General features: G+C 44.3%; 1 protein-coding gene across 1 annotated transcript in view; it reads right to left on the reverse strand.

The window, feature by feature from the left end:
* Nucleotides 1-9,885: 9,885 nt before the first annotated feature.
* The window catches only part of PTPN11 (protein tyrosine phosphatase, non-receptor type 11), a gene marked incomplete at its 5' end in the record, with an annotated part of 18,300 nt that continues 203 nt past the window's right edge, over nucleotides 9,886-27,982 (reverse strand). The window contains 14 exons of the mRNA XM_010074259.1: nucleotides 9,886-10,181; nucleotides 11,218-11,320; nucleotides 11,536-11,648; nucleotides 14,123-14,274; nucleotides 14,937-15,004; nucleotides 15,335-15,489; nucleotides 16,319-16,450; nucleotides 19,100-19,258; nucleotides 19,383-19,462; nucleotides 20,072-20,168; nucleotides 23,814-23,927; nucleotides 24,446-24,562; nucleotides 25,793-25,985; nucleotides 26,707-26,901. Coding sequence (XP_010072561.1) covers nucleotides 11,251-11,320; nucleotides 11,536-11,648; nucleotides 14,123-14,274; nucleotides 14,937-15,004; nucleotides 15,335-15,489; nucleotides 16,319-16,450; nucleotides 19,100-19,258; nucleotides 19,383-19,462; nucleotides 20,072-20,168; nucleotides 23,814-23,927; nucleotides 24,446-24,562; nucleotides 25,793-25,985; nucleotides 26,707-26,901 — 1,645 coding nt within the window. The remainder of the gene's footprint in view (nucleotides 10,182-11,217; nucleotides 11,321-11,535; nucleotides 11,649-14,122; nucleotides 14,275-14,936; nucleotides 15,005-15,334; nucleotides 15,490-16,318; nucleotides 16,451-19,099; nucleotides 19,259-19,382; nucleotides 19,463-20,071; nucleotides 20,169-23,813; nucleotides 23,928-24,445; nucleotides 24,563-25,792; nucleotides 25,986-26,706; nucleotides 26,902-27,982) is intronic.

The following is a 27,982-nucleotide window of genomic DNA, read 5'->3' on the forward strand; positions in this document are numbered from 1 at the left end:
TCGGCAGGGGGCGAGAAAGCCAGTGCCCGCCTGGGGGGGGTCCACTGCCGGGGGGACCTTCTCCCAGCCCTTGTTTGTGTTTCATGGACCTTTTCCAAGGGAGCAGCTTCAACATTCGCATCCTGGAGGTACAAACGCAGAACCAAGCCACCAGCCGGGTCCCTGAGGATGGTGTTTCTGCAGCTTTCCATCCCTGTTAATAAAATATTCCTGGCTGGCGCAGGATGGTTTTGGAGAGGTGTTTCACTGGCCCCAGCCCCCTGCCAGGACGGGACCGTTAACGAACTGGGCAGCAGCTGCTCCTGCTCCACCCGCAATAACAACAGCTCGTGGGGGGCAGCGCCCAGCCACCAGCTCATCGGCCGCCGCCGGCGCGCCTGGACAGCCCCCAGCCCCCCACTATCGCAGGGTTTACAGCAGCGGTGCTTCCCTCGCCGAGCCCGTGGAGGATGGCAAAGCCGGTGCCCTTCCCAGCACTGCTCCCTGGGATGGGGCCAGGAGCATCCCTCCTGCCTCCTGCTCCGCAGGGTGACTTCCACCCGGACCCCTCCTCTGCAAGAAGCAAAAGCAAAGACACCGACCCAACAGGGGTGAGGCAGCTGTGCTGGCAAAGCCCGGCTCCGCGCGGGGACAGGCACCCGCAGGGCACAAGCTGGCTTTCTCAGCAGGTTTTAGCACCGTGCCCCAGCCTTCTGGCCACCCACAGACCTCCAGAGGTGTTCCCATCATCATGACCCCGGGGAGATGGACCTGGGTATCCCCCCGTCCCAGGGGCTGGCTGGCCTCCAGGGTCCCCCACAGTCACCCCGGGGGATGCTGAGACTCCTGCATCCCTGGCTGTGGCCAAGGAGCCCCTGAACTGGTGACGTTGTCCCGCTGCCACCTGACACAGCACCCACATGGCCTTAAAATCAACTTCCCTCCTTTCTTATGCATGATGAAGCTTCCTCCCAAAAGCACGTGTGCGTACACACACGCTCCCCATCGCGCCGGTGCTGCAGGCAGCAGCACGCTCATTATGTTTTAAATAAAGCGGTTTTTTTTAAAAAAAAAAATCTCTCAGAATTTAGCAACAATCGCCATGGATACCAATCACTGAAATCCCTCTGTTACTATGGCAACACCTTTCCCATCCTGCCCATTTATCCTGGAACTGACACACCATTTATCGGGAGCGATGGGAAGAGAATTTGAAAGCAACCTTCCCTAAGTGCACGGAAGCAGAAAAATCCTCCGGGAGGAAATAACTATTAATAGAGAGAAAACAGCTCTGGCACGTATCAGCCTGACGGCACACGGGGCACGTTTTGTGCCTGCGCATCGCTGCGTCGGCAATGGAAAACACAAACGCATACGGTTAATGCACAAATAATTAACACGAGAGCCTGTAAGAGTGAGAGACTTCGTGATGCAAAGGGACTGGGGGAACCGTGATGCTGCAGCAGGACAGGGATGCTCCAGGACAGGGATGGTCCAGGACAGGGACACTTTAGCTCTGGGATGCTCTAGATCTGGGATGCTCCAGCTCTGGGATGCTCTGCTCCAGGATGCTCTGCTCCAGGACAGGGACGCTTTAGCTCTGGGATGCTCCAGGACAGGGATGCTCCAGGACAGGGATGCTCTGCTCCAGGACAGGGACACTTTAGCTCTGGGATGCTCCAGGACAGGGATGCTCCAGGACAGGGATGCTCGCAGCCTCCTGGAAAGCCCGCAGGTGATGCTGGGGCTCACAGCAAGCCCTGGCCAGGTCCGATGGCACCACTGCCGTATGAAATTACCTCCTTGCACCAGGAAAGGGGATTCCAGCAGAGCAGGGTTGGTCGTCCAGCCCGGTGAGCCATGCATAAACGTCCCACGCTGGGTACGGATGGTACCTGCTGGGGTAATATTCCAGAAGCCTGAAATCTCCACGGTGTTTATTAATTCACAGTATACCTGCCGAGTCAGCGCAGCCTTTTATTCCCCATATCTCCAAGGGTCAGACTCAGCAGAGCCGGAGCCTGCCAGGGGATTGTTTACCTCGACCCACTGCCCCAAAGCCCCGAGGAGCTGAACGCGTTGAGCACAAAGCGACTCTCGGGTCAAGCTACAAGCACTCGCACGCAGCAGCCCGCGGGCTCTCAGGCGCCAGCAATCAGCCCGTTTGCAGCAGGGGCTGGAACAAAGCCTCTCCCGGCGTCTCTGCTCCCGCGCCAGAGCATGCTGCATGGCAGAAACGGCAACCGGCCGCAGAACGGGCAGCGAGCCTTGCAGAAGGAAGCCTCCCCCCACCCCAGCCCTTCTTCCTACACAAAATATGGGAAAAAAAGGCTCCAAGCCCCTGGGAGGGAGATCCCACCCAGCACCAGTCCTCCCATCACCCTCCGAGCCTCCAGCTCACGGCACCGTGATGCTGAGCGGGAGGAAGGGCAGCAAAGGTGAGGCAAGCCCAGGCGGTGGGCAAGAGAAGGGCTCAATTCCATCTCCCAAACTGCATTACCGTCCAGACTGTGGAATTCACCCTGAAGAGCTTCGTGCCTGAAGGGTGACACGGCTACGGGGAGCGGGACCCCAGCCGTGCCGTCGGGAAGGACGGAGGCACAGGCTGTCACAGCCAGCCACCCCGAGGACGCGCTGACCGGGGCCGCAGGGTGACAGCAACACGCTGGCTCCAGCCTTTGGTTTCCATCCATGGCAGGAGGCGAGAATTTGGGAGAGTGGTTCCATATTGCTCTCATACCTCTGATAAAAGCATCGTGATCCAGCCTGAGCCCATCCAGTGACCTGTGCCTGGGAAGAGCAGTTGGAGTAAGAGCCGACTGCTTTTCCACGTTAGGCAGAAACGCATCTCTGCGCTGGAAGTCACCCCTCGAAGCCTTTCAATGGACTCAACTGCATTTTAGGAGCAGATTGTCCAGAGGCTGATACCACCATGCAGATCCAGGGCTGGGAAATGGACTGGAGCTAATGGGAATCCAGCGCAGCCGTCGCCGGTGTGGGCAGTTACGAGCTGCGCTGAATCAAGAGGTTAACTGTCAGCCAGGTCCCCGGGGGAGAACCCTTAGGGGCTGATTTCAGGTTTCACAGGGCATTCAGCCCAATCTCTCTATTAGGGGACAGCAGCAGGCTCTGGATACCGGAGGGAGAAGGCTGGAGGCTGCACAGAGGCTGGTGCAGGACACCTGCAGGGACGGCAGCACACAGCGATCCATCCAGCGCGGATGCTCTGAAGTGCTGCATTTCCCCGCGCTGGCGAGCTGTGAGGAACTGACCGCAGCCAGCAGAAGGGCCGTTAATCACAATAACCCAAGTCACCGCAAACAGCTGCGATGAACAAGAGCACTCCAGGAGAGTGAAGGGGAGCAGATCCAACACCGACACGACACCGTCGAGATGGGTGAAGGTTGAAACTCAGATCTCGACCCTGTTGGGGAAAGATTTGCAAAGCACGGGGCTGGTGCGGCTGAGAATCCCGGGGAGGTCTGCTGCTGTGCTCCGTTAGGACAGAGCCACAAATACCATCACCTGTGCCAAAGGATGCCAGAAGCACCGGGAAAGCAGCGGGAGGACGTGCCCTGCGCAGGTCTGTGTCCAGGGCTCAGGCTCCCAGGGGACACCGGCTCGCACGGGAGGGGCGGCCAAATGCCTACAGACCAAGCCAGGATTGCTGCAGGCGATATGGGAAACGGTGAGCGCAACCCATCTGAACCAGCCAGCCCTCGATCCGCTCTGTGCACCCGCAGCCCAGCCCCGGGCAGGATGGAGCCACTCCCTTCCTTCGGGACACTCACCTGCTCTGCAAAGACAAACCCCTGAATGAATGCAGGAGACAAAGAGACCAAGTCATTTGAAAAGGCTGCTGCTTGCACGTTATTTTCCTCCCCTGTTTCTTACACAGCACTTCCTATCCCTTGAGCTATCGTTCATAGCTGTAAATATAGACGGGACTTTAACGGATCTGTAACATTAAAGATTGTGGCCAGAAAAAACCACCGTAAACTGAGCTGAGACAAAACGCTGTTAAATAAAAAGACCGAAAGGAATCGCAGCATCTTCCAGCCCCATTTCTAGCACAAGAGAGACTAGGGAGTTCTTCCCCCTCCCTTTTCACATCCTGTAGGACACAAATCAGGAAACTGAGAACAGCACCAGCATAAAAATCCACAAATCCTTCCTCCAGGAGGAGCAAACACGTAGGTACTAGAGAAAAGCAGCGAGTTGTCACCATGATGTGCACTGAAAGTGCAGCAGCCCCTCCAACAGTTGGAGGCATTCACTGGGAGAGCTGGGTTGGTTTTTTCTCAAGTTAAATGTTTTGATCTATGCATTGTTACGCTGTCTGGCTCTGGGGGGAAAACAGGAAGCAATCAGCATAGTAAGAAGCCTTTGAAAGTATCTTACCCAACCATTACAAAAGGGAGAAAAAAAAAAACCAAAAAGCATTTGAGCTTCAGGTCCCAGCTCAAGGCAAAGGAAGATCTGAGAGCCCTGAAGCACAGGAGCTGTGCGATGGGCTCAAGGGTGATACCGAGGGAGGGGATCAGCACGTGAAGGCTCCAAAAGCACAACCAGGTGCATACACAGGGACAGGGAACGAGAACTGCTACCCAGAAAATGGACCCTCATTTGCACCGGTTCTGGAAAAAACATTTTTCTTTAGAAACAGCAAATATTGTGGTGACCGAAGGACAGCTTCATTTTTCCTTTCTGGCAAAGTCTCACGAGCCACCCAGCCCCTCTCGTTAGGACCAGAAGGGCGGTACGATGTATACGCCTTGCAGGAGGCACATCTCTGAACTCACCTCAACACCAACTGCACTGGAGTCCATCCTGGAGAGGTCAGCCAAAGCCTCACGGTTGTATGGAGTCAACAAACTTCTCCTTGAGCAACATCCAAGCGTCCAGGTTTGTATAACCAGAGTGCTGCGAGAATAAATTCTATTCACCCTTAGCAACATGGGGCAAGAAAAAACACAACACGACAGCACCGGAGAAAGCAGGAGGGGCTCCAAGTGTCATCACAGCACCATCGGTTTCGATATTTGTCAAAGTTCTCAGGCTGGACCAGTCCCCCTCCCTCCCCGACCCTGGGACAGATTATAAACCATCGCTATGCACAGAGATTGATGCAAACTGCTATTAAGATGCATTCATAAAAAAAAAACAATTTTTACTCTGCAGGATAATCGCCTTAAAAGCAAGCTGCTCTACACAGCTCCTGGCCTCATTTGAATTCAGCTGGTACGTGGATCTGCCGAGGCCTCGACAACAGGGCTCCGCTCGCCTCCTTCCTGGCATTTCAGCAGATTATCTCCGGGCTGTGCCAGCGCCTTGGGATCAAGCTTGTTTCACTACAAATTCAGCTGATATTTGCTCTGCGTCCAACAGGCGCTGCTCCTGTTGTCCGTGTTACAACACACAGCGTTGATTTCCTAAAAATAAAGTTTCCTTTAGGGAAAAAAATTCCTAAAAAAAAAAATTGCAGGATGGCTCAGCTGCATTTTTACCCCTCAGCCCCAAAAGCAGGATGGAGGGGAAAGCTAACGGAACCTTTCCTTGAACTAAAGCCCTTCATACGTTACCGAAGCCACGCAGGCTGTCGCGTTTCTGGGAATCGATAACAGCAGTGACATGCCTGGTGGGAACATCCCCAAGGGCTTTAAGAGAGAAAAAGCAGTGAGAGTGGCCCTAAAATTAGACTGATAAGCCACATTTAGGGGCACTCGTGCGGTCTTCTGCTCCAGCCTAGAGAACAGGTCGGACATGACGTTTTTGGAAGTGTCTAGCTCCAAGTCCTACAGTCAGAAATTCTGACAGCTCTTGAAGCCTGGCAGCAGCAGCTGGCAGAAGGGAGCCTGGGGTGTGACAGCTCCTGTTCAAAGCACTGGGACTCTTCTGAGTCACTGCATGGTGCTGGCATGAAAGGATCCCAGGAAACAGCAGAGCCCCAACGACAAATGGTGCAAGAGATGGAAGGTCTGGAAGGAGCAGCAGGAGTGAGAGCAACAGCGTCTTTCTCCCACAGCCCAGCAGAAGTTGTTGCACGTAAGTGTGATGTGGACATAGAACAGGATTGTCCTTCCTTTCCCCAATGAAAAGTGATCGATTACACAGTAATACTCAGAAAAAAAAAGAGAGGCCAATCCTCCTCCCAGTTTTGAGGAAGTTCCACACCAAGTTCAAAAATGAGGAAAGAAACAAGGACAGTCAATTGTCTGGAGGTGGGACGGGAAAGAGAAGGCAGAAGGCAGCAGGGATGGGAGCGCTGGACTCCCAGGACGGGAGCCATGGAGGGGGAACTGGAGAGGCAGGACCTGGAGAGCACGGAGAACCTCCCACGGGGCAGCCAGCTGGCAGCGGATGACAGGAACACCAAGACAAAAGCTCGTATACACGATATTTAACAAGAGCTTTGCTCCAGCGGCTCTCCGGAAGGACAGGTGCTCTCCTCAACAGCATCTCCTCCCACGGGGAAAACACCACGATCTAGATGTGACGATGAGTGTCCGTACAACACCACCTCCTCTGACTGCAAGCTGGAGAACAGAGTAACTGACAAACCATCTTTAGAAAATGATTTTTATTTCTTTTTTTTTTCCCTTTTTTTTTTTTGAAGTTCTGATGTTTACAGATAGGCTTTTATTTCTGATAATATCGCTTGGCAGCAGTAAAAATCACAACGCAGCTAGGAGAGCAGCTGAACTAGGACCCATAAATACCAGCACAGAAAACAATGGACAACCACCAATATTTCTACACATGAACTATTATTTTAATGTCACATTTTGACAATTGTAAATGGTCTACAGAATGTATGCGGGCAAAAGGCAATAAGTGAGTCTTTTGAAACACCAGATGTATAGTAAACAGCGCATTATCAACATTTACATGATTCACATCAAATTGATGACATCCTAAATGTATTCCTTTTAAAGGATAGAGATTTTTCAATAAAATATTACATTTCATTTAATACTCTGGTACAATACTTCATACATTGCAGGAAAAAAAAATAAATGCAAGGTCTACTCCACCTAACAAGAGGATCCTTTTTCATTAGTCTTTAGTATTGTAATAAAAAAAAAAAATCACAATAACGTCATAAATAAACAGGCTTGAAATTATTAATTACGTTTCACTATTTAAAAGGGAGCAATTAAAAATTAATTGGAAATAATGAAGTTACGGGTACAAAACCAAAACCTGACAACACACCCTAGTACCAGCTGTGATTCTTCCCATCCCTACAACAAAAAAGGAAACAGGTTTTTTTAACTTCGTTAGCCATATCCTAGTTAATCATGTTTCAAACACATATCTTAAGAAGGAAAAGTAAAGTTTGGTCAGGATTAATAGGGGAACCAATCAGTCCTAACAACAGTTAGCTGAAATTAAAGTGTATGCTATAAAACATTCAGCAAAAGAAGTCTGCAGCAAATTCATGCTGCCATAAGTTATTGTGCCTTAGGAGTTGGGTTAAAGTTTCCCTTGTGGTATCACCTCCTCTACAACAGAACACTGCAGAACTGCGTCCCTTTTCCGTCCCATTGATACAGCACAAGCTTGGAAATCAACGCTTCAAATTTATTCTCTAAAAACTCACTAGAAATACATGAAACCCACATTCACTTATCTCCCCTGAACCAAAGGACATTTCTCTTTCTTGCTTCATCTGTCATAAACTCCAGCCACTGTTTAAAATAATTTTTTAAATGCTTTAAGAATCGCCCCTCTCTTGCCAGTGCACGAAAGGCAGACGGGTTTTATTTCGCAAGGTCTCCCCTCTGGGACGCAGCAGGGCCCACCACTCCCGTTAAGAGAGGAGTGTTTATTCACAATCTTTCCGATTCTGTTCCCCCCCCATTGACATTCTTCTGCCCTACGCCCCCCGGGACTACCACACATTCTGCAGAAAGAATTCCCTGGCTCCAAGAAAAAAAAATAATTCTACAGCGGCAAGTTCTAAACAGCTAAAACGAGGTCAAAAGAGGCAACTTGATGTTGGCCACGTCACTGATTGCTGTCGACAGAGGTCAATCGTTTAAGACACATCACGTTGACTGAGTTCCTAACAGAGCTCGGATTCGTTCAGGATCCTTCTCTCCTTTCTCTTGACTTTTCCCAACTTTTCAGTTTGGTGCAGAATAGCTCCAAACCTGAACACGCATTCCACCTTGCTATAATGTATGAAGTGTAGAATTTGTCTAACTTTGCACAAAGTTTCAGACAAATATTTAATTGCTGTCAATTGCTCTATACAAATACCAACACTTACAACCGATCCCTGTTCAACAGGATGAAGCTGTAAATCGGGACAGGAGAGGAAGCAGGCGATGGAGAGTAGGTATCTCACTACCGAATGAATAGATTTCTCTCTCATCATCGCTAGAAACTGTAGATCTAGAAAGGGCACAAGGATTTATGACTCGAGCATAAGGCTGTGACATTAAAACACGGATTATGGTATGCTGGTGACAGGAGTTCCAAAAAAAATCCCAAAGCCTCAAAAGACAGAAAGGACAATAGGCAAAGTAAGAAAATTCTGCTTAACATTAAAGAAGCACCTTCATTCAGATCAAACAAAGTGTTCAAATATTTAATTTTGCAAAGCACTCTCAGGAAAAGGTAATGTAATCTCCCACTTAACCTTTCACAAAGCTGCATTAATTACATTCCAGGCTTTAGCATAATTTCACTAATAAGGCCAACAACGCGATCCCGTTGGCCCTGCACCCTCGCATACAGCAATTTAACGCAGCCTTCACCATCTGCACCTGCTGCATGAAAACGGCAATAATTCCTTAACACCACCTAGGTCACAGAACTTCCCCCGAAACATGGGGAAAGACGTTGATAAGACACCACAGTATCCACTCCTAGGGACCAATTCTGCCATTAACAAGCCGCTAATGGCTTCCAGGGGAGCTTCTGGTCCAGAGAATTGGACAGAGCAAAGCAAAGAAACCCAATTAACTGGCAGCTGAACAGCAGTTCTTCCTTCTAGAGTCTCTAGAAGAGGACTTTGTCTCATTGACAGTAATCAGAAGTGGTTTCAGACGGATGGGGTTTTTTTTAACTGGACAGGGACAGCAGATTCCATGCAGCTCCGAAAGGCACTTCAGGTAGAACGGTCACCAACTCCTGCCCGATGAAACGCGCCAGAACAAGCCTGCTGGCCCGGCTGCCCCTGCTGCCCTTTCCAGCTAAGGCAATTTTAGTGGATAGCTAGCTTCCATGCGCTGCTTTGCCCCCACAACTTGAATTCAGCCACTTACACTACCATAAGGCCTTACTAAAAAAACCAGAAGGCTCAACAGCTTCCACCTCCCCAGCAGAAGGGGAAGAGGGTTACCTGACTCTAAGGTAACAGCCTGCACAGTGGGTTACTTCTTTCAATATACCGTCAAGGTGTCAACATGCAAATTTTAAAAAATACCTTAACTCTACAAGTTCAATCTCTTGCTTAACAGACGAACACAGACAAATTAACACAGACAGTGTCCTTTGAGAGATACAGTAAATTTCTGTTTTGGGTAGAGATCATGTAAAAGAAATTGTGTTTGATGTAAAGGCTATCTTGAATAATTATTCCAAAACAGCCCATCCAGCCACTCGTCAAAGCCATCAGTTATCACAAAAAGCACCTTCATATCAATAACAGCTCACCCCTATGAAAACCAGTCTGAGTTTGAAATGTATTAGGACTAATTTTACCATGTAGCTGATTCGATTCACGCTGGTGATCTGTTTTCAAACAATCAAGTATTGTTCCCATCAGTATTTTACATTAGTGTAACGGATTTAACCATACCATTGCTCTCCCACCCCATCCCACCCCCAAAAAAGAAAATCCCACAACTGCTCACATAAGGAAAACAACCCCAACTAACAGCCATACTGTGAAACAAAAACACTAGTTAAAAAACAAATGGATGACCGTCCAACAGTTTGCAGGATTCAAAACTGACTCTACAAAGTAGTTGTCTACATTGTAGAAAAGATTTCCTTTTATTTGGAAAACAAGCAATTGTAAATCAGGTATTGGAAAGAAGAGAGATAAACAATCTTTAGATGGTCTTAAGTTTTGCCTACTGTTGAAGGATTAAAACCGTAAATAAAAAGGTACCAAGCCCTCAGAGTTCACTGTTCATGTGAAGCTTCTTCCATCTCTTTCTTGACCTTTTTAAAAACCATATTCATTTCTGGGAAAAGAGAAGAAAACAAAAATTATTCAGGAAAAAAAAAAAACCCAGCAGTAATTTCTTATTCTGGCATTATACAGAAGTGCTCAACTGTGACTCAAGAAAGCCTTAAAATCAAGCAAAAGCCTTACACCTTCCTTAGAAACTGCGTGGTACTTTGGCAGTAGAAGATGAGACTGAATATAGACTTGGAAGAGATTCCTGGACTAAATGGATGAAACACACAATTACCAAACAGAAAAGGGAAAACAGGATTTCTGAGGTTTTTAAAAACACAGGGGAAAAGACGACAAAAGGCTTTAGATTAGAATCCAGAAGAAGTTAATGACTAAAGACACCTTAAATTCAAAGGTCCTCCTTTGCTGTATTCACCAGCCCATTAACTGAGGTATCAGATAAACTTACTAGCTAATAACCAATATATACATTCAGCTTCCTGATCGCAAGAACCAAATTACAACAGATATTTAAAACATAACAAAGAATCTACATATTTATTTCTCAGCAAAAGCAAGGATTTGATTTTTACGAGTATGACAGCAATACTACACCAACTGCTCCCAGCACACAGGCACAGCAGTGAACTTGCTCGTTGCATCTTTTATGAGGCTGAGCATGGGATTAAGTGTTCTTGGAATCTCTTTAGAGGCACATAAATCCTTAGCATCAACCAGCAGCAAAGATCACTTATAAAAGACACAGCAAGTTCAGACTAGTTGCTACTCTTCTGTTAGCATGCAGAACTTCAGTCCCCTGAATAACAGACTTCCAGCTTTATGGCACTGGGGAGTCAGGACACGAGAACAACGGCCAAACCACTGAGCTAATGTTCCACCTTGTTTTGAAAGGCTGGCATAGAAGCAACTCAATCAAAATTAGCATCTGGAATTTAAATCTCTAAGAGAAAGAGATGACATGCATTTCAGGCACTAGAAAGTCCTTCCTATAGTTCTTCTCATCGTTCAGGTTTGTGCACGTTTTCTCCAAACCCCACAACTCCAGGCTGGATCTGCGCAGTCGCTCTGAACATACGTACCTGCCTCTGCATGGAAGTCTCTGTACATTCTCCTCATCTGAAACTTTTCTGCTGTTGCATCAGCCCCACATTTTCATATACTCTAGCACTATCTTCTCTCATTCTGAAATGAAACAAATCTTTACAGTCTCAAGACTCTAGTTTGAGAAAAACCACATTTGTACATACAATATCACTCAGTGACAAGGTATTTTGCTCAATTCAGGGCAAATTCTCGGATCTGAGGCAGATTCTGCGATAACTCATTCTCATCTGAGGTCCCTGAAGATTCGTTAGTACAGTTCAAAACTAACACACTAAAACCAGAAGCAAACTTACTCTGGACATGTTGGAGTTGGGGTACAGGGTGGAAGAGGGCTCTGATCCCCACTTGTCTGGTCCGATAAAGAGTATTTAATGTTTGTGTATTCATGACCTTTTCTCTTACTCTTCTGTGAAGGAAAACACAAAAAAGCGCCAGGTTTTGAATTACTAATAGAAAACATTCATTGAAATAGTGCAGAAATGACAGGTGTAACTAACACATGTTTTTAGCAGAAAAGTTTGCCTATGAACAGAAGAGAGCTCAATCCTACAGATAACACACCCATCGTGAATAAGACCTAAGGGCTGGCTTTAGCTATTTGCTACAAGACCCGAGAAGCCTCATTTTTCAATATTCCTCTTTCCATCATCATCTCCAGCAGAATGTACCCGGCTTATGAACCAGCACTCGTACGCAATCTTCATCTTACTTGGCAGAAGAAACCACACTTCATTCTTTAACAGACAGTACCAGCCAGTGGGCTTCCACTGACCTTATTTCCAGCTTGGAGATGTGTCCAAATAACATTGTTTGCAAGATCTCTAATAAAATAACATCTTAGCCCATTAGGTTTGATATAAAAAGAACCCAAGCTGTTATTTGTATTCTGCAGCATATGTTCCAAGCTGCAGCCAATTGTGCTGGCATTCATCTAAAGATACTGAAGGCTCCAGCGAGCAAAGCTACGCCAGGAAAGAAAGGGGATACGGCTTTCTTCCTTATCAAGACAAACATTCACAACACGTGCATACACTGAAACCTACACATAAATTAAAGCTTCACTTTAAAGTTTTACAGGTACTGGGTTTGGGGGTGGTGGTGTGTTGTTGGTGGTTTTTTTCCTTTTTAAAATGCTCAAACAAGTAGTAAATCGCTGGCCTGAATCCATTTCAGAACAGAGGTTGTCAGAGCCTCTGGGGAGTTCCGGCTGCTGAGTTTCCATTAGAACGCTCTGTGGAGCAATATAGGTTGAAGTTCTTCCAAGATGGCCTTCTGAGACTTGCTCAAAACTTGCTCAACTTCTGTTATTTTACTGAACTTCTCTGCTCTCAGCCTCCTACCTGCTCCTGCCACTAGCCCTAGTTATAAGCCAAGAAATGTTCTATTTCCAGTTTCTTAAACTTCTCTATCTGTGCCTTCTGAGCTGGAACAGAGGATGAAACACAACCGACTGAGCCTCATCACGACAGGAGAAAAACACTGTTCCACTCAATATCAAAATGCTGTTCAAAACCCATTACAACAATCAAGAGAGAGTTACAGATCGACTTTGTAAGTGGCAGCAGCAGAAAGAGACCGTATTCAAAAAGCTGAGGATACAAGGCTTGCATAATTACACCCACAAAGAGATGAGGCAGCTCCGAGGCGAAGTGAGACAACAAAGCCAGGAAAAAAAGTACACCTGGGGGATTTCTTGTTCTTCACTTTGTGCCTAATCACCATCAGAGCACACAACAGCTGTCCTGGGAAGAGGAATAAAGTCTCTATCCTCTCTGCTGAACAGCGCATCTACATCATGTCGGAAAATGGAAAATAAGCTCTGCCAGACTCCAGAGCAGCCAGAAGCCGCGCAGGAGTGCCAAGCCCGAGCTGGCACACTCCACCTTTAAAGAGGGATTACACCTCACACCTGGCCCTGTGCTAACCACGCAGCTCCCCACACCTGCCTGATCAGCTGCGTGGGTTTATCTCCTTGTGAGCAGCCAGCCAGCTGCAGCAGGAAAGAAATCAAAATTCTGAAATAAATAGATAAACGTCCCAGATGACCAGAGGTTAGGGCAGGGAATGAAAGCAACAGGGAGCAGAATGTCAGCTCTTCATTACAAAATGAGGTAACTTCTGTAAAAGACTGTAGAATTTGAGTGCAATGAAGTACTGAAACAGGAAAACTGAAGTGAATTTCTTGTGCTTGTCACCACATACTCCAAACCAAAACACTCCTCTTAACTGCTTTTTTGTTGGGGACCGTACTGCAAGATCACCACACTCATTCTTCCATCTTTCAGTCCAATACACTTACCTCTTACTAATAAACATGTACTTTAAGTCTCCAAAACTGGTGACTAGCATTTGAATTTGATTATCATACTTTAGAAATACAGTTAACAGATTTGAAATCTCTTTAAAAACTCAGAGCACAAGGTTCTGTATTAATTAACAGAGCCATATATTTTATTCTTGCCTAGAAAACTATATAATATTAAAGGAATTTGAGGTCTGGGGTGCAGGGACTGGGGGACAGGATCCCATACACACAAGTATTTTCATGGAAGTTATATCGGCACTAGTTGCAGTCATATGGAGAAGTCTCTCAGACAGATGATTTTCTTCCTCTGCCAGTGGCCAAACACACTGATTTTATTTTACTGTTTTCTAATTCCACCTAATAGTTTAAGTAAATCTTAAGGATAATGAACTGAAATACAGGCTAACTTCTCTGAACAGGGTTAACGGGTTACAGACCCAGCCTCTTCACGATGCACAGGTTATACAGCCAGCAGGCATGCCTCCAAAAGCCAGAGACAGCAAATGAGGAACTCTGCTCCCTGATCAAATGATAACATGTTCCTATGGAACATTTTATATTTAGGACAAACATACCTGCTCCTCTTCAATTCTGCGCTGTAGCGTTTCAATGTAGTGCTGTACTGCCATGTAAATAAATCTGTACTGTGCTTCTGTCTGAACCATCCCTGACCGTTGCGATCTCACCATCTGAATGGTCTTTGGAACATCGATATCGCAGTCCACACCTAGGAACAATCACCATAAGGTTAAGAACAGGAAAATAAACTTTGTCTTTGAAGGAGAGATTGGTCTCGTCCTCCAGCAGAACACAGTGTAGTTGAATGATCTTGCAAGAAGCAAGATTGCTAACACTGAACACAGAGGATTCGTCCTTGACTGCTAATCCACAGATCTGTAGAACTGCAGCATAACATGGAAAGCTGTCCTGGGGGAGAAAACTGCACCACTTCACACTGTTCCAAGACAACTTTAAATGCAACCTAGCTCAAAACACCTGCAGAGTTAGTGTTTATGGCAGTTTATACATAAATAAAACACTGTTCTCCAAAAGCAAGATGCTCAAATTCAGCATCTGTGAGGACATGGACAGCCACACACTCATGAATGATTTTAAAAGAAAAATAAATAATACAAATAATAATAGGAAAAACATAATCAGACTCCTGGCTAATCCCCAGCTGAAAGCTTTCACTACGCTGAACTGAAGCAGGGTTTCAGCACTTTAGTTCCAGCTCAGTCAAGAGGAACGAGCAAGTCCTTTCTATGCCAAACACACACGCCCACTCTGTAGCATCACCAGAATCCTCCATTCTATCAACACTCGTGTTGTTTTACTGGGATTTGTCTGTCAATGTCCCATAGGAAAATAAAAGAGGGGGGAACCTACCTTTTTCTCTTATTATGTCAATAAGAATATCAATCACAATGAAAGTTCCTGTTCGCCCAATCCCAGCACTGTAAAAAGAGAAGGGGAGAAAAAAAAGTTAAACATTTGGCTCTTTCTGAAAAACACGAAAACACTAAGGGTCTAACATTAAGAGACATTAGACTTCCAAACTGTAGCCAGCTTAGAAGGTAACCATTTGACACCCATCTAGAATACATCATTTTGCAAAACAGAAAGCACAAACATTTTGACAGATGAAAGACTGAGTAGTTCTAGTGGAAAGCCATTGTTTAAAGTTTTCAGCTCCCCCTACCACAAAAAAAAAACAACAAAAAAATCCAACAGAACTCCAAAGGCTTGAAGACTAGGATGAGGAGAGGTGTAGTGCATCAGCATACCTGCAGTGGACCACAACTGGTCCAGCATCAGAAATGTTCTCCTGCTTGTGATGCACCTCCTCTAGAAAGTCTAACACACCACCAGGGTCACTGGGGACTCCGTGATCAGGCCAGGTTCTGAAGTGATATTGCCAGACTGTTCTCTCCGTGTTTCCCTGGAAGGAAGATGCCAACACGTGAAAACAAAATCCTGCAGATCAACATCCAGCTAAAAGCATTTCTGTGGCAAATTTGAGTCAGACCAAATGTATCATCTCTTAAAGGAGGGAACAAGCCAGAGTTCTTCCTGGCCTGACAGGTCAGCCACACCACCTGCTTCCTCAGCTCCCTCTTTCCCATGCAGCTGTTTCCAACATTTCCATCCTTACTTCTAAAAGTCATGGGAAAGCTCTGTCTGAGGGGACCTTCATCTGCCATACTCATCATTCCTACCCAGCAGCACTTACCTTGAGCACTTCTTCCCGCTCTGTTCCATCCCATGGACATACCAACCTAATACACTCTGCTACACAATTCTTGTTGCACCCTGCTCCAAGTTGATCCTTAACAAGGAAGGGCTATTTCCACACTAGTTCACTGTTTCCTTCCTCATCTTTAATATTCCTTCACTTAAGTGTTCTTTTTACATGCTGGACCTACAAAAACCCAGTTTCTTCTACTGCACCATCTCCACGAAAGCACACCAGCAAATGCCTAGCTAGACTGAAGTGTGATTATTTAAAAGCATCGTCCTGCTTTCCAGATTTCCTCAAAGCTCTGCAGCCATGCATCTTCTGCCAAAAGTGCTTAGGTATAAGAATCTTCAATTATCCCAAGGACAAAGAGAAAGATGTATGGAACTAAACCTGGAGCTTCAAAGAAAGAGACTGGGCTCAATTAATTAATCTTAGTGCTTTTATTGATTCCAAAGAAACAGTCTATTTCTGGAACTTTTTTTCCAATCTGCAACCTAAATTAAAAGGACAGAGTTACTAACATACTTACTTGCCCAACTTTAGAAAGCTTAAGTTCTCTTAGAGTGTAATCATGTGCTGCACTCTCCTTCACATTCCTAACACGCATAACACCGTACTCCTTTAGGGAATATTCATCAGGCCAGTACTTGACGCACTTACTCTGCAAGATTTAAAAAAAAAAAAGGTAATCAGTAAGAAGAAAGGCTGGTTCATAAACTGGTTACCAAACGCACGTTTGAAGCTTTCATTTCTGAACACATAGGGGATAACTGCTAGTGCCAACAGCACAGTTAGCTGACAAGGTAAAGAACATTTTAGGGAGAAGTTTCTTTTCCACATAACAAACACCAGATGATTTCAGACAAACAGGTTCAGGCAATCTCTCCTTTTAGCAGCTTTCGTGATCTTCTTAGTATCTGCTTTGCCTCGATAGTTTCAAAACCCAGAGATTAAAATACTGTTATTTGTATCTCCTCCCAGCTACGGGTTTCAAAATACTGAGAATTTCCAGAGGAATGCTGTAGCCTTATAGGCTATTCTACAATCAAAACCCAACAGCCTGCGAAATAAAGACAAGTCAAAGCTATAAGCCATTTTTAGTGGCAATGAAACGTGGATGCTTGCTTTTCCAACACGTAGAGCAGAAGGGCTAACATAGCTCTCTAATTCAATCACCAAAGGGACAGAGAACTGCTGCCTGTGGCAGGGGACCGAAGCCTCATGTGTCTGTAGCTTTTGAGATTTAGAGCTTTTGGTGTGCTGCATTTCTCCCATCTTGGGCCAGGGATAGTTTCCATCCACTGAAGAACGGGTTTACCTATTATTACTTTTATTTGGTTCCTGTAAAAGCTCAGGAAAGAGCAACTCCTGTAAGCCTGTGAATGTAATACAAGTCCAAACAGCATCAAATGGGAAATTATAGCAGGTGTATGGATGCATCTTCCAGCAACAGCAAAAGCAGACCAAACACTGAGTACTACGGAGAAACACTTCCCCTTTGCAGTTACTACTGCGTATTTATGACAAAGCACAGCAACAAGAAAACTCCTCCCGCCAACACGAGGTACAGTCAGAGATGACGGAACACATGCTTTCCAGCCTACTCAGGCAACAAGATGCTTTTCTGTTACTTTTTCCCCTCTGTCCCTGGCATCTCCAAAAGAGTTGAAGCTTAAGAAAAGATGCTGATCTTAGCGTATGCCAACATAACCTGCGGTTTCAATACACAACTCTGAACGCAAGAGCGGCTGGTATAGAAAGTCTGAACAGTAACACCCAACGTTAAAATAAGCTTTAGTCTGACAGAGGGGATGCATGCACTATTGGCTCCACGGACTGCCTCCAAAACACCGCTATTTTAATCTGTAAGTATTGGTGGCTTCTGCAGTGCATTCTAAAGCATATTCAGAACTCTGCAGATCCCAGATGCTTCATAGTTCCTCGCTTCCTTAGGCAACATGCTCTTGAAGTCATCTCTGATATGGAGGTTTCTCTCCTTCCTACAGACCTGAAAGCATCTTAGGCTGAGATAAAAAAGCTTTCATTTTATATCAGGTCTGTTATTTGCAATTTTTGAAGTGAAATAGGCATTAAGAAAAAAGAATAAAGAAAAGTCAATGCATGCAGCATTGATTAATAATCAGACATTAAAATGTTTTATACAGCCAGAGCACAGAGAACAGACTTAGCAAAATTTGGAAAGAATCATGCAGAAACTGCAGAGGAGCACAGGCCATTCTGCAGGTTATACAAAAGAAAGTATTAAGCATATTCAAGTCATCTCTTCCAAAACAATCGCATGATTTCTCTTCTTCCAAGAGAAAGATCTAAGAAGAATGTCACTGCAAGGGGTAGCTTCTCCCTCCTTCAGCTCATTCTCAGGAAGGAAACACAAATCAGGCCCCTTTAGAAAAAAGTAACAGCCTCAGATTTGCCACAAGACAGTGAATAAGACAAGATCTCTGTCCTTTAAAGGTAAAACGGAGGCTCTTGGGATACACCACTGCAGGGAAATTTCCTCTTTCAGAGCATTAAATACTGCCAGAGCAGTCCACGAGGGGCTCGCGGATTCCTGAGGCTGAACGGGCAGCTGTCCTCATGAGGAACAGGGCAGTCGAAGGTACAGGACCTGACTTTAGGAAGAAAAGGGCTAAAACACGCCTGGTTGAGGGATTCCTAACCAAGTAATTTCAGTCACAATCACTAGCTCAGCACGTAGTGAGAATGTTATTAAATTCAAGCAGAGAAAGTAGAGCCAGAAGAGAGAACAGCATTCTAGTAGAGTCTAGTAAATGCGACTTGAACAAGGTGAATCTGGGGCAATAATTTTCCACATTATATTGCAGTTTTTAGGTAAGAAGCAATATCATCTAAATTCACTCTTACAGTAATAAAGTCCCACAATTCTGCTTTTCTAGTGAAGTCTATATATGCTCGGTAAGCTCAAGTAAATGGCAATACTTTTGTTATAGGAACAGAGAATTGATGCCTTCGGCTACGCAGAATGCCCATTTGGTTCCATCTCACATTCCAGTGCCTCATTCCCTGACTAATAAAACACAGATTCACATTCAGTAGCTAAAATTAAATCAGTCAACCTTTAAAAAAGGGAAGCCTGATGATACGATAGGAGTGGACCCTCAATTCCCAGAGGCACCAATAAAAAAGGACACCTAGCACCTTCCAGGTCTCCAAAGCCAGCGGTGGCACACCAGATTTCAGCGTATCAACCAATATAAGCCAGTTCAGTCCTCACTTGCATTCAAATGTCACCACCTTTCCCAAGGTCAATTGAAGAGTCTGTTTTTACCTTTCCTCTTTCTACTTCTTTTGTTGTCATAACAATAACTCGAGAATTCTCCTGGAACACCATCCTCCAAAAATCATTCACTGTGTTCTGTAGGCAACCTTGAGTAGCAATGTAGCTTTTTTTTGGCTTTGAGTTGTTGCACTTGGTTTCAAACTCAGGCTAGAGAAAAAACAAATGAACAAATGGCGACAAACGGTAACAAGACTCACTTTGATTTAGGTGAGCGTTAAAGAGGAGACGTGGGCTGTGCCAACAAGGCTCCCAGAGGCAGGTGTGTACTCACCATAATAATATTAGCATTGATATAGTCTGAAACAGGCTCATTTGGATCACCATCATGTAGAACAACTCTGGTATGATCAACTGGAAGAATATAGAGGAATGTTAAGCACTTGCACGCTACAGTTGTGAACACACAGCTGTTTTTAAATATCTCATGCACAGGTACATTTCTTACTGCTACCAGAAGCTACGAAGTTACCAAACTCAGTGCCTAGAATATTCAACCTTTCTTCTTTTGCCATTTCTTAAAACAAGTGGCCAATTCATAACAAGTTAGATGAAAATAAGTGTTCATGCACCCTAGTAACTCGTGAGTACATGGACAGTCAAGCATTAAGTCAAGGCAAATGGCCCCTGGATTTGCACCACGCAGTTTTGTACCACAAATTAATCCTCTTCAACTTAAGCACTCTGGTTTGCTAAATAACAGTTTAGGGATGTGATGCTTTTAAATGAAAGCTGAAGATAAAAACAGTATTTGGGAATTGAAATATCGGTATCTATAAAGTGCAAATGTTTGAACACAAATTGGAAATGGCATGGGCTAATACTGACACATCAGAGGGGAAATTATCATGAAAGAGAAGAAGCAGCACAGTGGTGCTTAATTAACCCTGTATTTACGAGCTAAGAAAATAAAGCATGGAAAAGTAGCAGGCTTACACTATAATGAAAGAAATCAATACTTACAGGGTAAAATGTTTTTGTATCTATTTTTGTTTTTGTTTTCCTGACGCTGACCTTCTTTACGACTATAGAGAAGCTTGCATTCTTGCTGCTGTAAAGTCTAAATGAAAACAGCAGAAATGACAGGTTTTAATAAAAGCAGTACGGACTGTTTCACCATCATTACAGCGATCCTTTTTCACAAAAACGATACTTGATAATAATGTCAGAGAGTCAGAGGAAGAGAGAAGGGTTCTGGATTTCTCCATTCAGACTTAGTAAAGCATTTCTTCCAAGGCACAGAAGAAACAGAGGAGCATGAGCGACAAGGTAAGCTATTTTCCACTCGATATAAACATCTAAGAATTCAAAGCTTCTTTAAACCACAAACTATAACCAGCAAGTCCTCATGATACCATTCTGACCAACTGAATGCAAGTTGGTCCCTTAAAGATTTTAGTTGTAAAACACTGTGCAAGGAAAACACGACTGGTTACAAAGGAGCACAACAAAATGTTGTCCTTTGTGCAGACTTTCGCATATGCTGGGGAAGGAGGAGGTGCATTGCGTAACTACAATCGGGGTATCGATACATCTTCCCAGTGCAGGAGCAATAAACCTGCATGGGGATTTCTCCTGCTGGCAAGGAGCTAATGTCCAAGAGCCTGGCTCACAATTCATACGACAGGGACAACAACAGGTTCACACTTTACAGCCACGATGATTAGTAGCACATCTCCCTACTTGCAAGGAAGCTCGAGGGAGCAGAATCTCGATATCTTTGTTCCAAGTTTTAATCCCAAAAGCAGGACTGGCCTGATGAAAAGGAACGCTCGGGCTTTGGAAGCTGCTCCCCTTGTTATTACCACTCCTAAGACTCTTGCAGGGATTGCTTTTACTGTAAAGCTCGGGCATGTCAGGCACACTGGGTCACTTCTATTTCAGGCTCTGACATTGTTAGTGCCTCACTTAGTGACCTTGGACAATTAGCCTCATCCTAAAGACAGGGGAACCAAAGAACAAAAGCAACCCAGGAGAGCTGTGAGGTTTCATGCTTATGATGCAAAGACAAAACCCATCCCCATGAAGTATTGCGATGGGTGAAACAGCACTTTGCAGTAAGCTCACCTCCTGCCACACTGCAAGAGTCTTTCAAGTGCCGTCATGAGCAAGCACCTCTGTATAACATTAACACTTTGGAGTCTCAGCTAAATGCAACACCAAGCAAAAGAACCAAAAGATAAACTTTGCAGGTTAAAAATCGGAAACAATTAAGTGTGTGGAAACCACAGTTTCAAACACATCTTCAATTCATACAGTTAATTATTATTGCTTTCAGCGTCTCTGAGGAGAGATCCACGAGCAGCAGTGACTTCTAACAAGCCCATTAAGAGATGTACACAAGAAGCAACGATAAATCTGAAACAGCCCTCAATTTCCCAAAGCATTAAGCTCACCCAACAGCCATTTTTCAGAAGCAAAAACATTACAAGGACTGTCACTTCTGTCTAGTGGTTCACGGGCCAGGAGGTACATTCTTAAATATGCCTGAAGACAAGTAATTTCTAAGCACCATCTGGACTGCCAAATCATAAACAGCACAGGCAGAGATCCACGGACAACCTGGAGTCTGCCCTCCTGCCACCAAGGTTGACAGCTATAGCTTACCTGAGGTGAATGAAAAAGCATGACACTGAAACTGCTATGAGATTGCTTCACTTCCAAAAACACAGCGTAAAAAAATTAGGTTTAGTGCTGACCTCACTACCAACAGCAACGGGGAAAAAAGAAGCAGGATGTCTCACAGGTAAAATCTCTCACTTCTTACATTTACGTTTTCTGTAAGGCTTCTGGCTTGCTAGCAAATACTCTTCTTCAGGAAAGCCAAAAGACAGGAAAAGACCTTGCTTCTAAGGACCAACTGATAAATCCACTAGAAGATAAATTTATTCAACAAAGACCAGAGGTCAGAAAAGAAGTCACATGATCTGTCATATTTTGACAAATAAACAATCCATTCCTAAACACACCACACAAAAGTGTTTCCCTCCAGAAAAAGAGAAAAAAAACAACCCAACATTAATTCACACAGCTTCCAGCAAGCCAACAGGGCACGCTTTTTCCTTTTTATGCCCTCTGAATAAGATTAAGGTATGCTTTGAGTCTCCAGGGAAGACAACAGACATCCTTTGCTTGGCTAACTGGCAAATCTATGTTCAGGCTAAACCAGAGAGTGATCACAGGCACAATCTACGTGACTGTGTTGTGATATGTTAAAGCACACCATTCATCAGGCTTTGCAAAAAGCACTTAATCCCCATATGCAAGTTTTAGCCACCAGAGCAGGTGGGGCTCATCCTCCTGACCCTTCAGGCGCCGTATCAAAGTTCAGGTGTTGAAATCTGCACGAGAAGCAATTCAAAGGTTGAGGCCAGTTTACCTCCAGGTGAGGCTCACAAGCAAGAGATGAGAATTGCTCCCCAGGGGATCCACCACTCTATTGGGAGGGCAAAACAGAGTCCCCACGTCCTCAGCAAGGGCCAGAAGAGACTCTGCTGAGTCAAGGACAGCCCCTGACACTGGGCACAGGGAAGAGAGGAGAAAGCTTAATCCTCATTTTACGATTTCCCCACTGCCATGGCCTCACCTTCTTATATTCCATCCACGTTCGTGGTGAAACTTGTTACTTTTTTGGCTTTTTATAGATTTATTTTTCTCCTCCTGACAATAATCTCAGAGCAGACTGGACAGTACATTCAGCTAATGAATATGTCTGATCAAAAAAACCCCATTATTCAAGAATGGTTGCTTTGCAAATCTGTCACTAGTCAATAAATCGCTCAAAACAGCATGACCCAGCCAAAACCAGCCTCTCCAGCAAAGATCAGGACTTTCCAGTTTCCTGTTGCCATCTGCTGGTGGAGTTCCAGACTCCACTGTGGTTTTCTTATGAGTGCGGCGTATAAACCCATCCACTATATTTCAGACACCTCGAAGCTTTTGGCCGTGACCATCAGGTGCATGCAGCTGCTAAGTGACTCCAGTTGTCAGAGAAGCATAAGGACCCAGGCTAGACTCAAGCAGTTTGGGACGTGTTAGTTAACGCTCAGAATTCATTTGCTCTTCTTGAGAAATTAACAGTTTCAGCTGTATTTTCTTTCAAACTTAAGTAGCTCCCTGAAATCACTAGGACTGGAGAGCTGGGCCAGCACAGCTGTGTTACTCACACAAGGGGTGTGTGGATAAGACAGAATGAAAGGCAACGCCTTCAGGGAGGGAAATGGCAATCTGGCTGCAGACAGAAATGAAACACCGAAACAAAACAAAAATAAATCTCCGGGAATCCAAGTAGTACATATAATCAATACTGCTTCATCTCAGAGCTTGCTACCGCTACCACTTTACAGTAGTTTTAAGATCCACAAACAACGGCTATCAAAAAACTCAAGGGCAAGAGCATGTATTGACTGAGAATCACACAGAAGTTTCCGTGGATTGTGGTGGGTACTGAATGAACAGCATGGAAGAACATAATTAGCTTTCAGAATCAGGAAAAAAGGCCAATAGTTCAATCATTTTGCTAAGACACAAGAGTGAAGCTGCTAAAATTTTAACACGTGCTGTACCTGACACGGGAGATGGGAGCAAGACAGAGATCTGAAGTGACAGAGGGGGAGATGAGAAAACGTCAGGAAGGCAGTAACAAACCTAGATTTTTAGTAGTGTAGAGATTTAATACCACAATACTTGGAATGTAATGAAGTACCTCAAACTCTTCCCAGAAGCCCTGCTTGACTTTATCTGTAGTCTCTGCTAGCTTGCTCAGCTCTCGCACTCTGCTTTCAATCTCCGCAGCGTTAATACGGGTAGTATTCAGAGGCTGAGAAAGACAAACATCAAACACAGGTGTAAGAAATGACAACTGCGAGAAGACAGTTCATACAAATCCCCTACATTAAGTATATTTTATATATGCAGTTCTAGGATCTGGGCATCTATTCCGGCTTCAGAACTTTACAGTTCATACAATGAAGGGCAGTGAGGGTGGAGAAGAAGGGGGCAGGGAACGATTGCTCTTAGATAAAATCTCACAGTTGTTCTTCAATACACTAAGTTGTCTCATTCCTGGACTAGTCCTGCAATCCCTATGGACCGTGACAAAACCAAGAGAAGCTCTGCACGCATCAGAGACACGAGTCTATCCCTTCACAGACATATAAAAAATTGTTCCACATTTTAATAACTGACTTCATCATCCAGTTTCCTGAAGTTTATTTCTTCATTTTTGCATTAGGAAAGAAACAAGATGCTGTCTCGCAGAACGCACGGAAAAGCCTGCACTTCAACCACATATGCTGAAAGTAACAAAGCTTAGTGGTGTCTTCCCCATTCACTCACCTGCTTGAGCTGCAATACTGTGCCCAACGTTTCTACCATAGGGTTCTTCTTGTAATGTTCCACTAGATCTGTCAGAGAGTCAAATTTCTCCCCTCCACCAACATCGTATTTTAGATCCTTGAAAGACAGATGGTCATCAAAATAAATGCACTTCATACAATTAATTCTACACTAAAACCATCTTCAGGCTAAGCAACATATGAGGAATTCTCTTTAAAACCGTATGCAGAGGAATCTAGTAAAGTCCTTGTGCTAAGGGATGGTAGAACCTTAATAAAATACACACACACACTATGGAGGACATCATCCTTCTTGTCGTCTAATTGACGATCACTTCATCTGCCTTTTCAGGAGAGCTGATTCTTTCCAAACTGAGGTTCAGTCAGCTCGAGCAGGCTACCTGAGCTACACAACTAGAATCCAGGAGATAGCTTTGGAAATCAAGTAAAATTCCTAGGAGGGTATTGCTGGGTCCTGAAAGGCTGGTATTGACTGACACCATCCTTACTCCAAGGAAGCAATGCTAAGTTATTTTCCTCAACATCATAAATGCTACTAGTAAACTGCAAATCAAAGAGGTTTTCTTGAAACACAACAAAACAAAAATCAGGTGATTCAGTTTTTACAGTCTTGCTATGCCATTTCTATCTCCAAACTATTTCTGTTTTGGCATTTCAGTTGTTTTTAAACAATTAAGTTGTTGCACTGCCTTTTGGGATAACAGAAGAAAAAGAAAATGACAAAATCTGACTTTTTTTTTTAATAGCAACCCATGGGCAGATATTAAAATATCAAGACACTGTAATTTAATAATACTTCAGTGAAGAACTACCCCATATTAAATTCAAGCTCTAGATTTAAAAGTGTTCCTTGGACTCAATACTGAAAATTTCACAGCATGTTGATCATCTATCAGGTGCAACTTCATTAACTGACAGGAGAAACAGATATACTCAGATCTCTATTTGTCCAATTACTCATACTTTTATATAATTTATCCAGGAGACTGCAATTCACTTAAGAAGATTCATGAACATGAAAGGCTCCATCAGCAGAGGATTGAGACCAACTTCTGATGCAATCAAAAGCAAATCTATTCGAAGGTACTTGACAGCCTAGTACAGTATGACATGATTCAGTCAGGCAAGCAGTCAGAAAAAATAAAACCCTAATAGAATTTTGATGCTATCAAATTAGTCAATTCGATCAAACAGATGATATACAGCACACAGAGTACCACAGGGAAGGGGAAATTTATTCAGCTCTCTCGTGAAGTGCAAGATGGCTCTCCTGTTGGAGTAAACCCATGGAAGCAGCGCCGCTAATACAGCTCGTGCTTCATCTTACCTGGCAGTGAATCATGACGTGTGTCACTTTAGATTTCCCATCATTACTCTCTCCTTTATCATCTCCTGTCCGGACAGAAAGAACAAAGTCCCCAGGGTGGCTTTGACTCTCCCGTACAAGAAAGCTTCCATGTTTTCCTTTTTCTGTTAATAGTTTTTCCGCTTCTCTTCCGGAGAGGTGTCCATGAAACCACCTTTAAATAAAGTCAGATATAGACAGGCACCCTGTCAGCCACGGCTGGACCTGCTTCTTCTATATATTTATTACAAAGTAAAATGCTTGGGTACACTGAATGAACAATGGCCAGGTCTACAGAAAGTCTCAGTTTATAAAAATAAAAAACCAAAATAAGCCTTGGAGGTGTACATGTACATACAGAGGAGTGATTACAGAAACACTTCAAAGCAAGCACTTCCATAAGCACTGAAATTTGCATTTCACCCAAGCTTCAAATTAAGCTTTGATTTGGATCTTTTACAACAGTCCAAATGGATTCCCTGGTGTCCAATAAACACAAGCTTACGCTGCAACCTTTTCCTCAGTCAAGGTATTTATTTCTTCTTTTATTTCCTTCTCCTTTTATTTATTCTTGCAGTAATAACAGCTTTGGACAAATTTCTATAATAAAACATTCTCCCAGTAAAGATAAAGGGAACTGCGCCCTCTTTTTTAGTATTGTATCACACCAGGAAGAATGCTGAAGAAAATAAGTTCTGGGGCTTAGATTGTTCTACCTTTAACCATGTTTACTACTCTCTTTGCAAGTCACCTCACTGAAATCATGGGACCACTTTTAGTACAAGGTAGTGACCACCTTTCATCAACTAGAAGCTGACTATAGTGTTATAGGGATGAGCACACACACTTATTAAGAAGTGCCTGGACACTGAGGTTTTCACCACTACTTCTCTGACCTTTCAGATGTCGGATCAGCACAGTTCAGTGGGTATTTCAACTCTATAACATCTCCATTCTTCTCCTTGAGCTGTCCATGATGTTCCATATAATACTGGACTAACTCAGCCAAGGTAGCAAACTTCTCTCCTCCATAGAGGTCATAGTAGTCTCCTGTGTTCTGGATCTTGATGTGGGTGACAGCTCCAGTTCGTCTAATATTTGAAAAAGACAAAAAAAAAACCAAAAAAACCACACAAGTCAGCTGATTTCCAATCAATTATATTTGGTGTTCTGTTGTCCGAGTTAGAAAAATCCATATTCAGATTTGCATCACTTTCCAACTGAAATATTGCTGAACAGCTAAGCCAGTGCACCGCTGAAGTGTGCTTCAGGCACATTTCAGTGGCTTGCAAGAATGGGAAGTGGCTGTCCAACAGTCAGGAAGTATAGGAAAAAGCCTTAATTCTGTAACAAAGGAATCCTTCAAGCCAGCATAAGCTCTGTGGCCTCATGATCTCCAACCGAAATCCCTCAGACCTCCAGGATTTGCACACACAAGCACAAGGTGTGGAGGGGCGAGGAGAATTCAGCATTCTCAAGACACCCATCAGAGCTTCTCTGCTCCTTTCCCTAGAATTTCACACTAACTGCTAAGCTCTCTCCTTCAGTAAACAGTCGCCTTTGCCTGATGTAAGCCACTTGCTCCCCCAGTCTTTAGTAGGAATGGAGAGCAGCTCTGCGAAAGAGTCCCCTTCCCTTCAGCAAGGCCCATTATCTCACAGGCATCCCAGCAGCAGTGTTCTTATCACCAGTCCCACTTTTCCCTTTTCCTTTATCTACTTCCTCCTGCCGTCCTTTCCCCATCCCTACCACTATACACAGCGTCAGGGACAAGTGTTACAAAAGGTCTATTTTGGAAGCTGCAGTTGCCCTTAAAAACTTGCTGACTTTTCCTGTAAGAAGAGAACCTGGACAGCATTTTCTTGCAGTAATTCATACCATCTCTGCTACCTTCAGATGGTTATCAAATAGATTTTTAAAGGGCTAAAAGTAATGCTATTATTAATCTACTTCTGCTTTCCCTTAACTTTTTCTGTCTCTCTGCAGAATCAGAATTTACCACCCTCCACCCTACAGTTTCCACAAGCTGGGTAAAAGTATTTGAGAACCTCTTCAAAGAAAACTGGAGTAAAAAAAAAAAAGAAAAAAAAAAAGAAAAAAGTGAACAACAGACTAGAAAGTGATCAATGAATTCTTTCATCTGTTACAAGTAGTTCACTTACAACTCTTTCC

The sequence above is a fragment of the Pterocles gutturalis genome, unplaced genomic scaffold (assembly GCF_000699245.1).
Source record: "Pterocles gutturalis isolate BGI_N339 unplaced genomic scaffold, ASM69924v1 scaffold13777, whole genome shotgun sequence".
NCBI lineage: Eukaryota > Metazoa > Chordata > Aves > Pterocliformes > Pteroclidae > Pterocles > Pterocles gutturalis.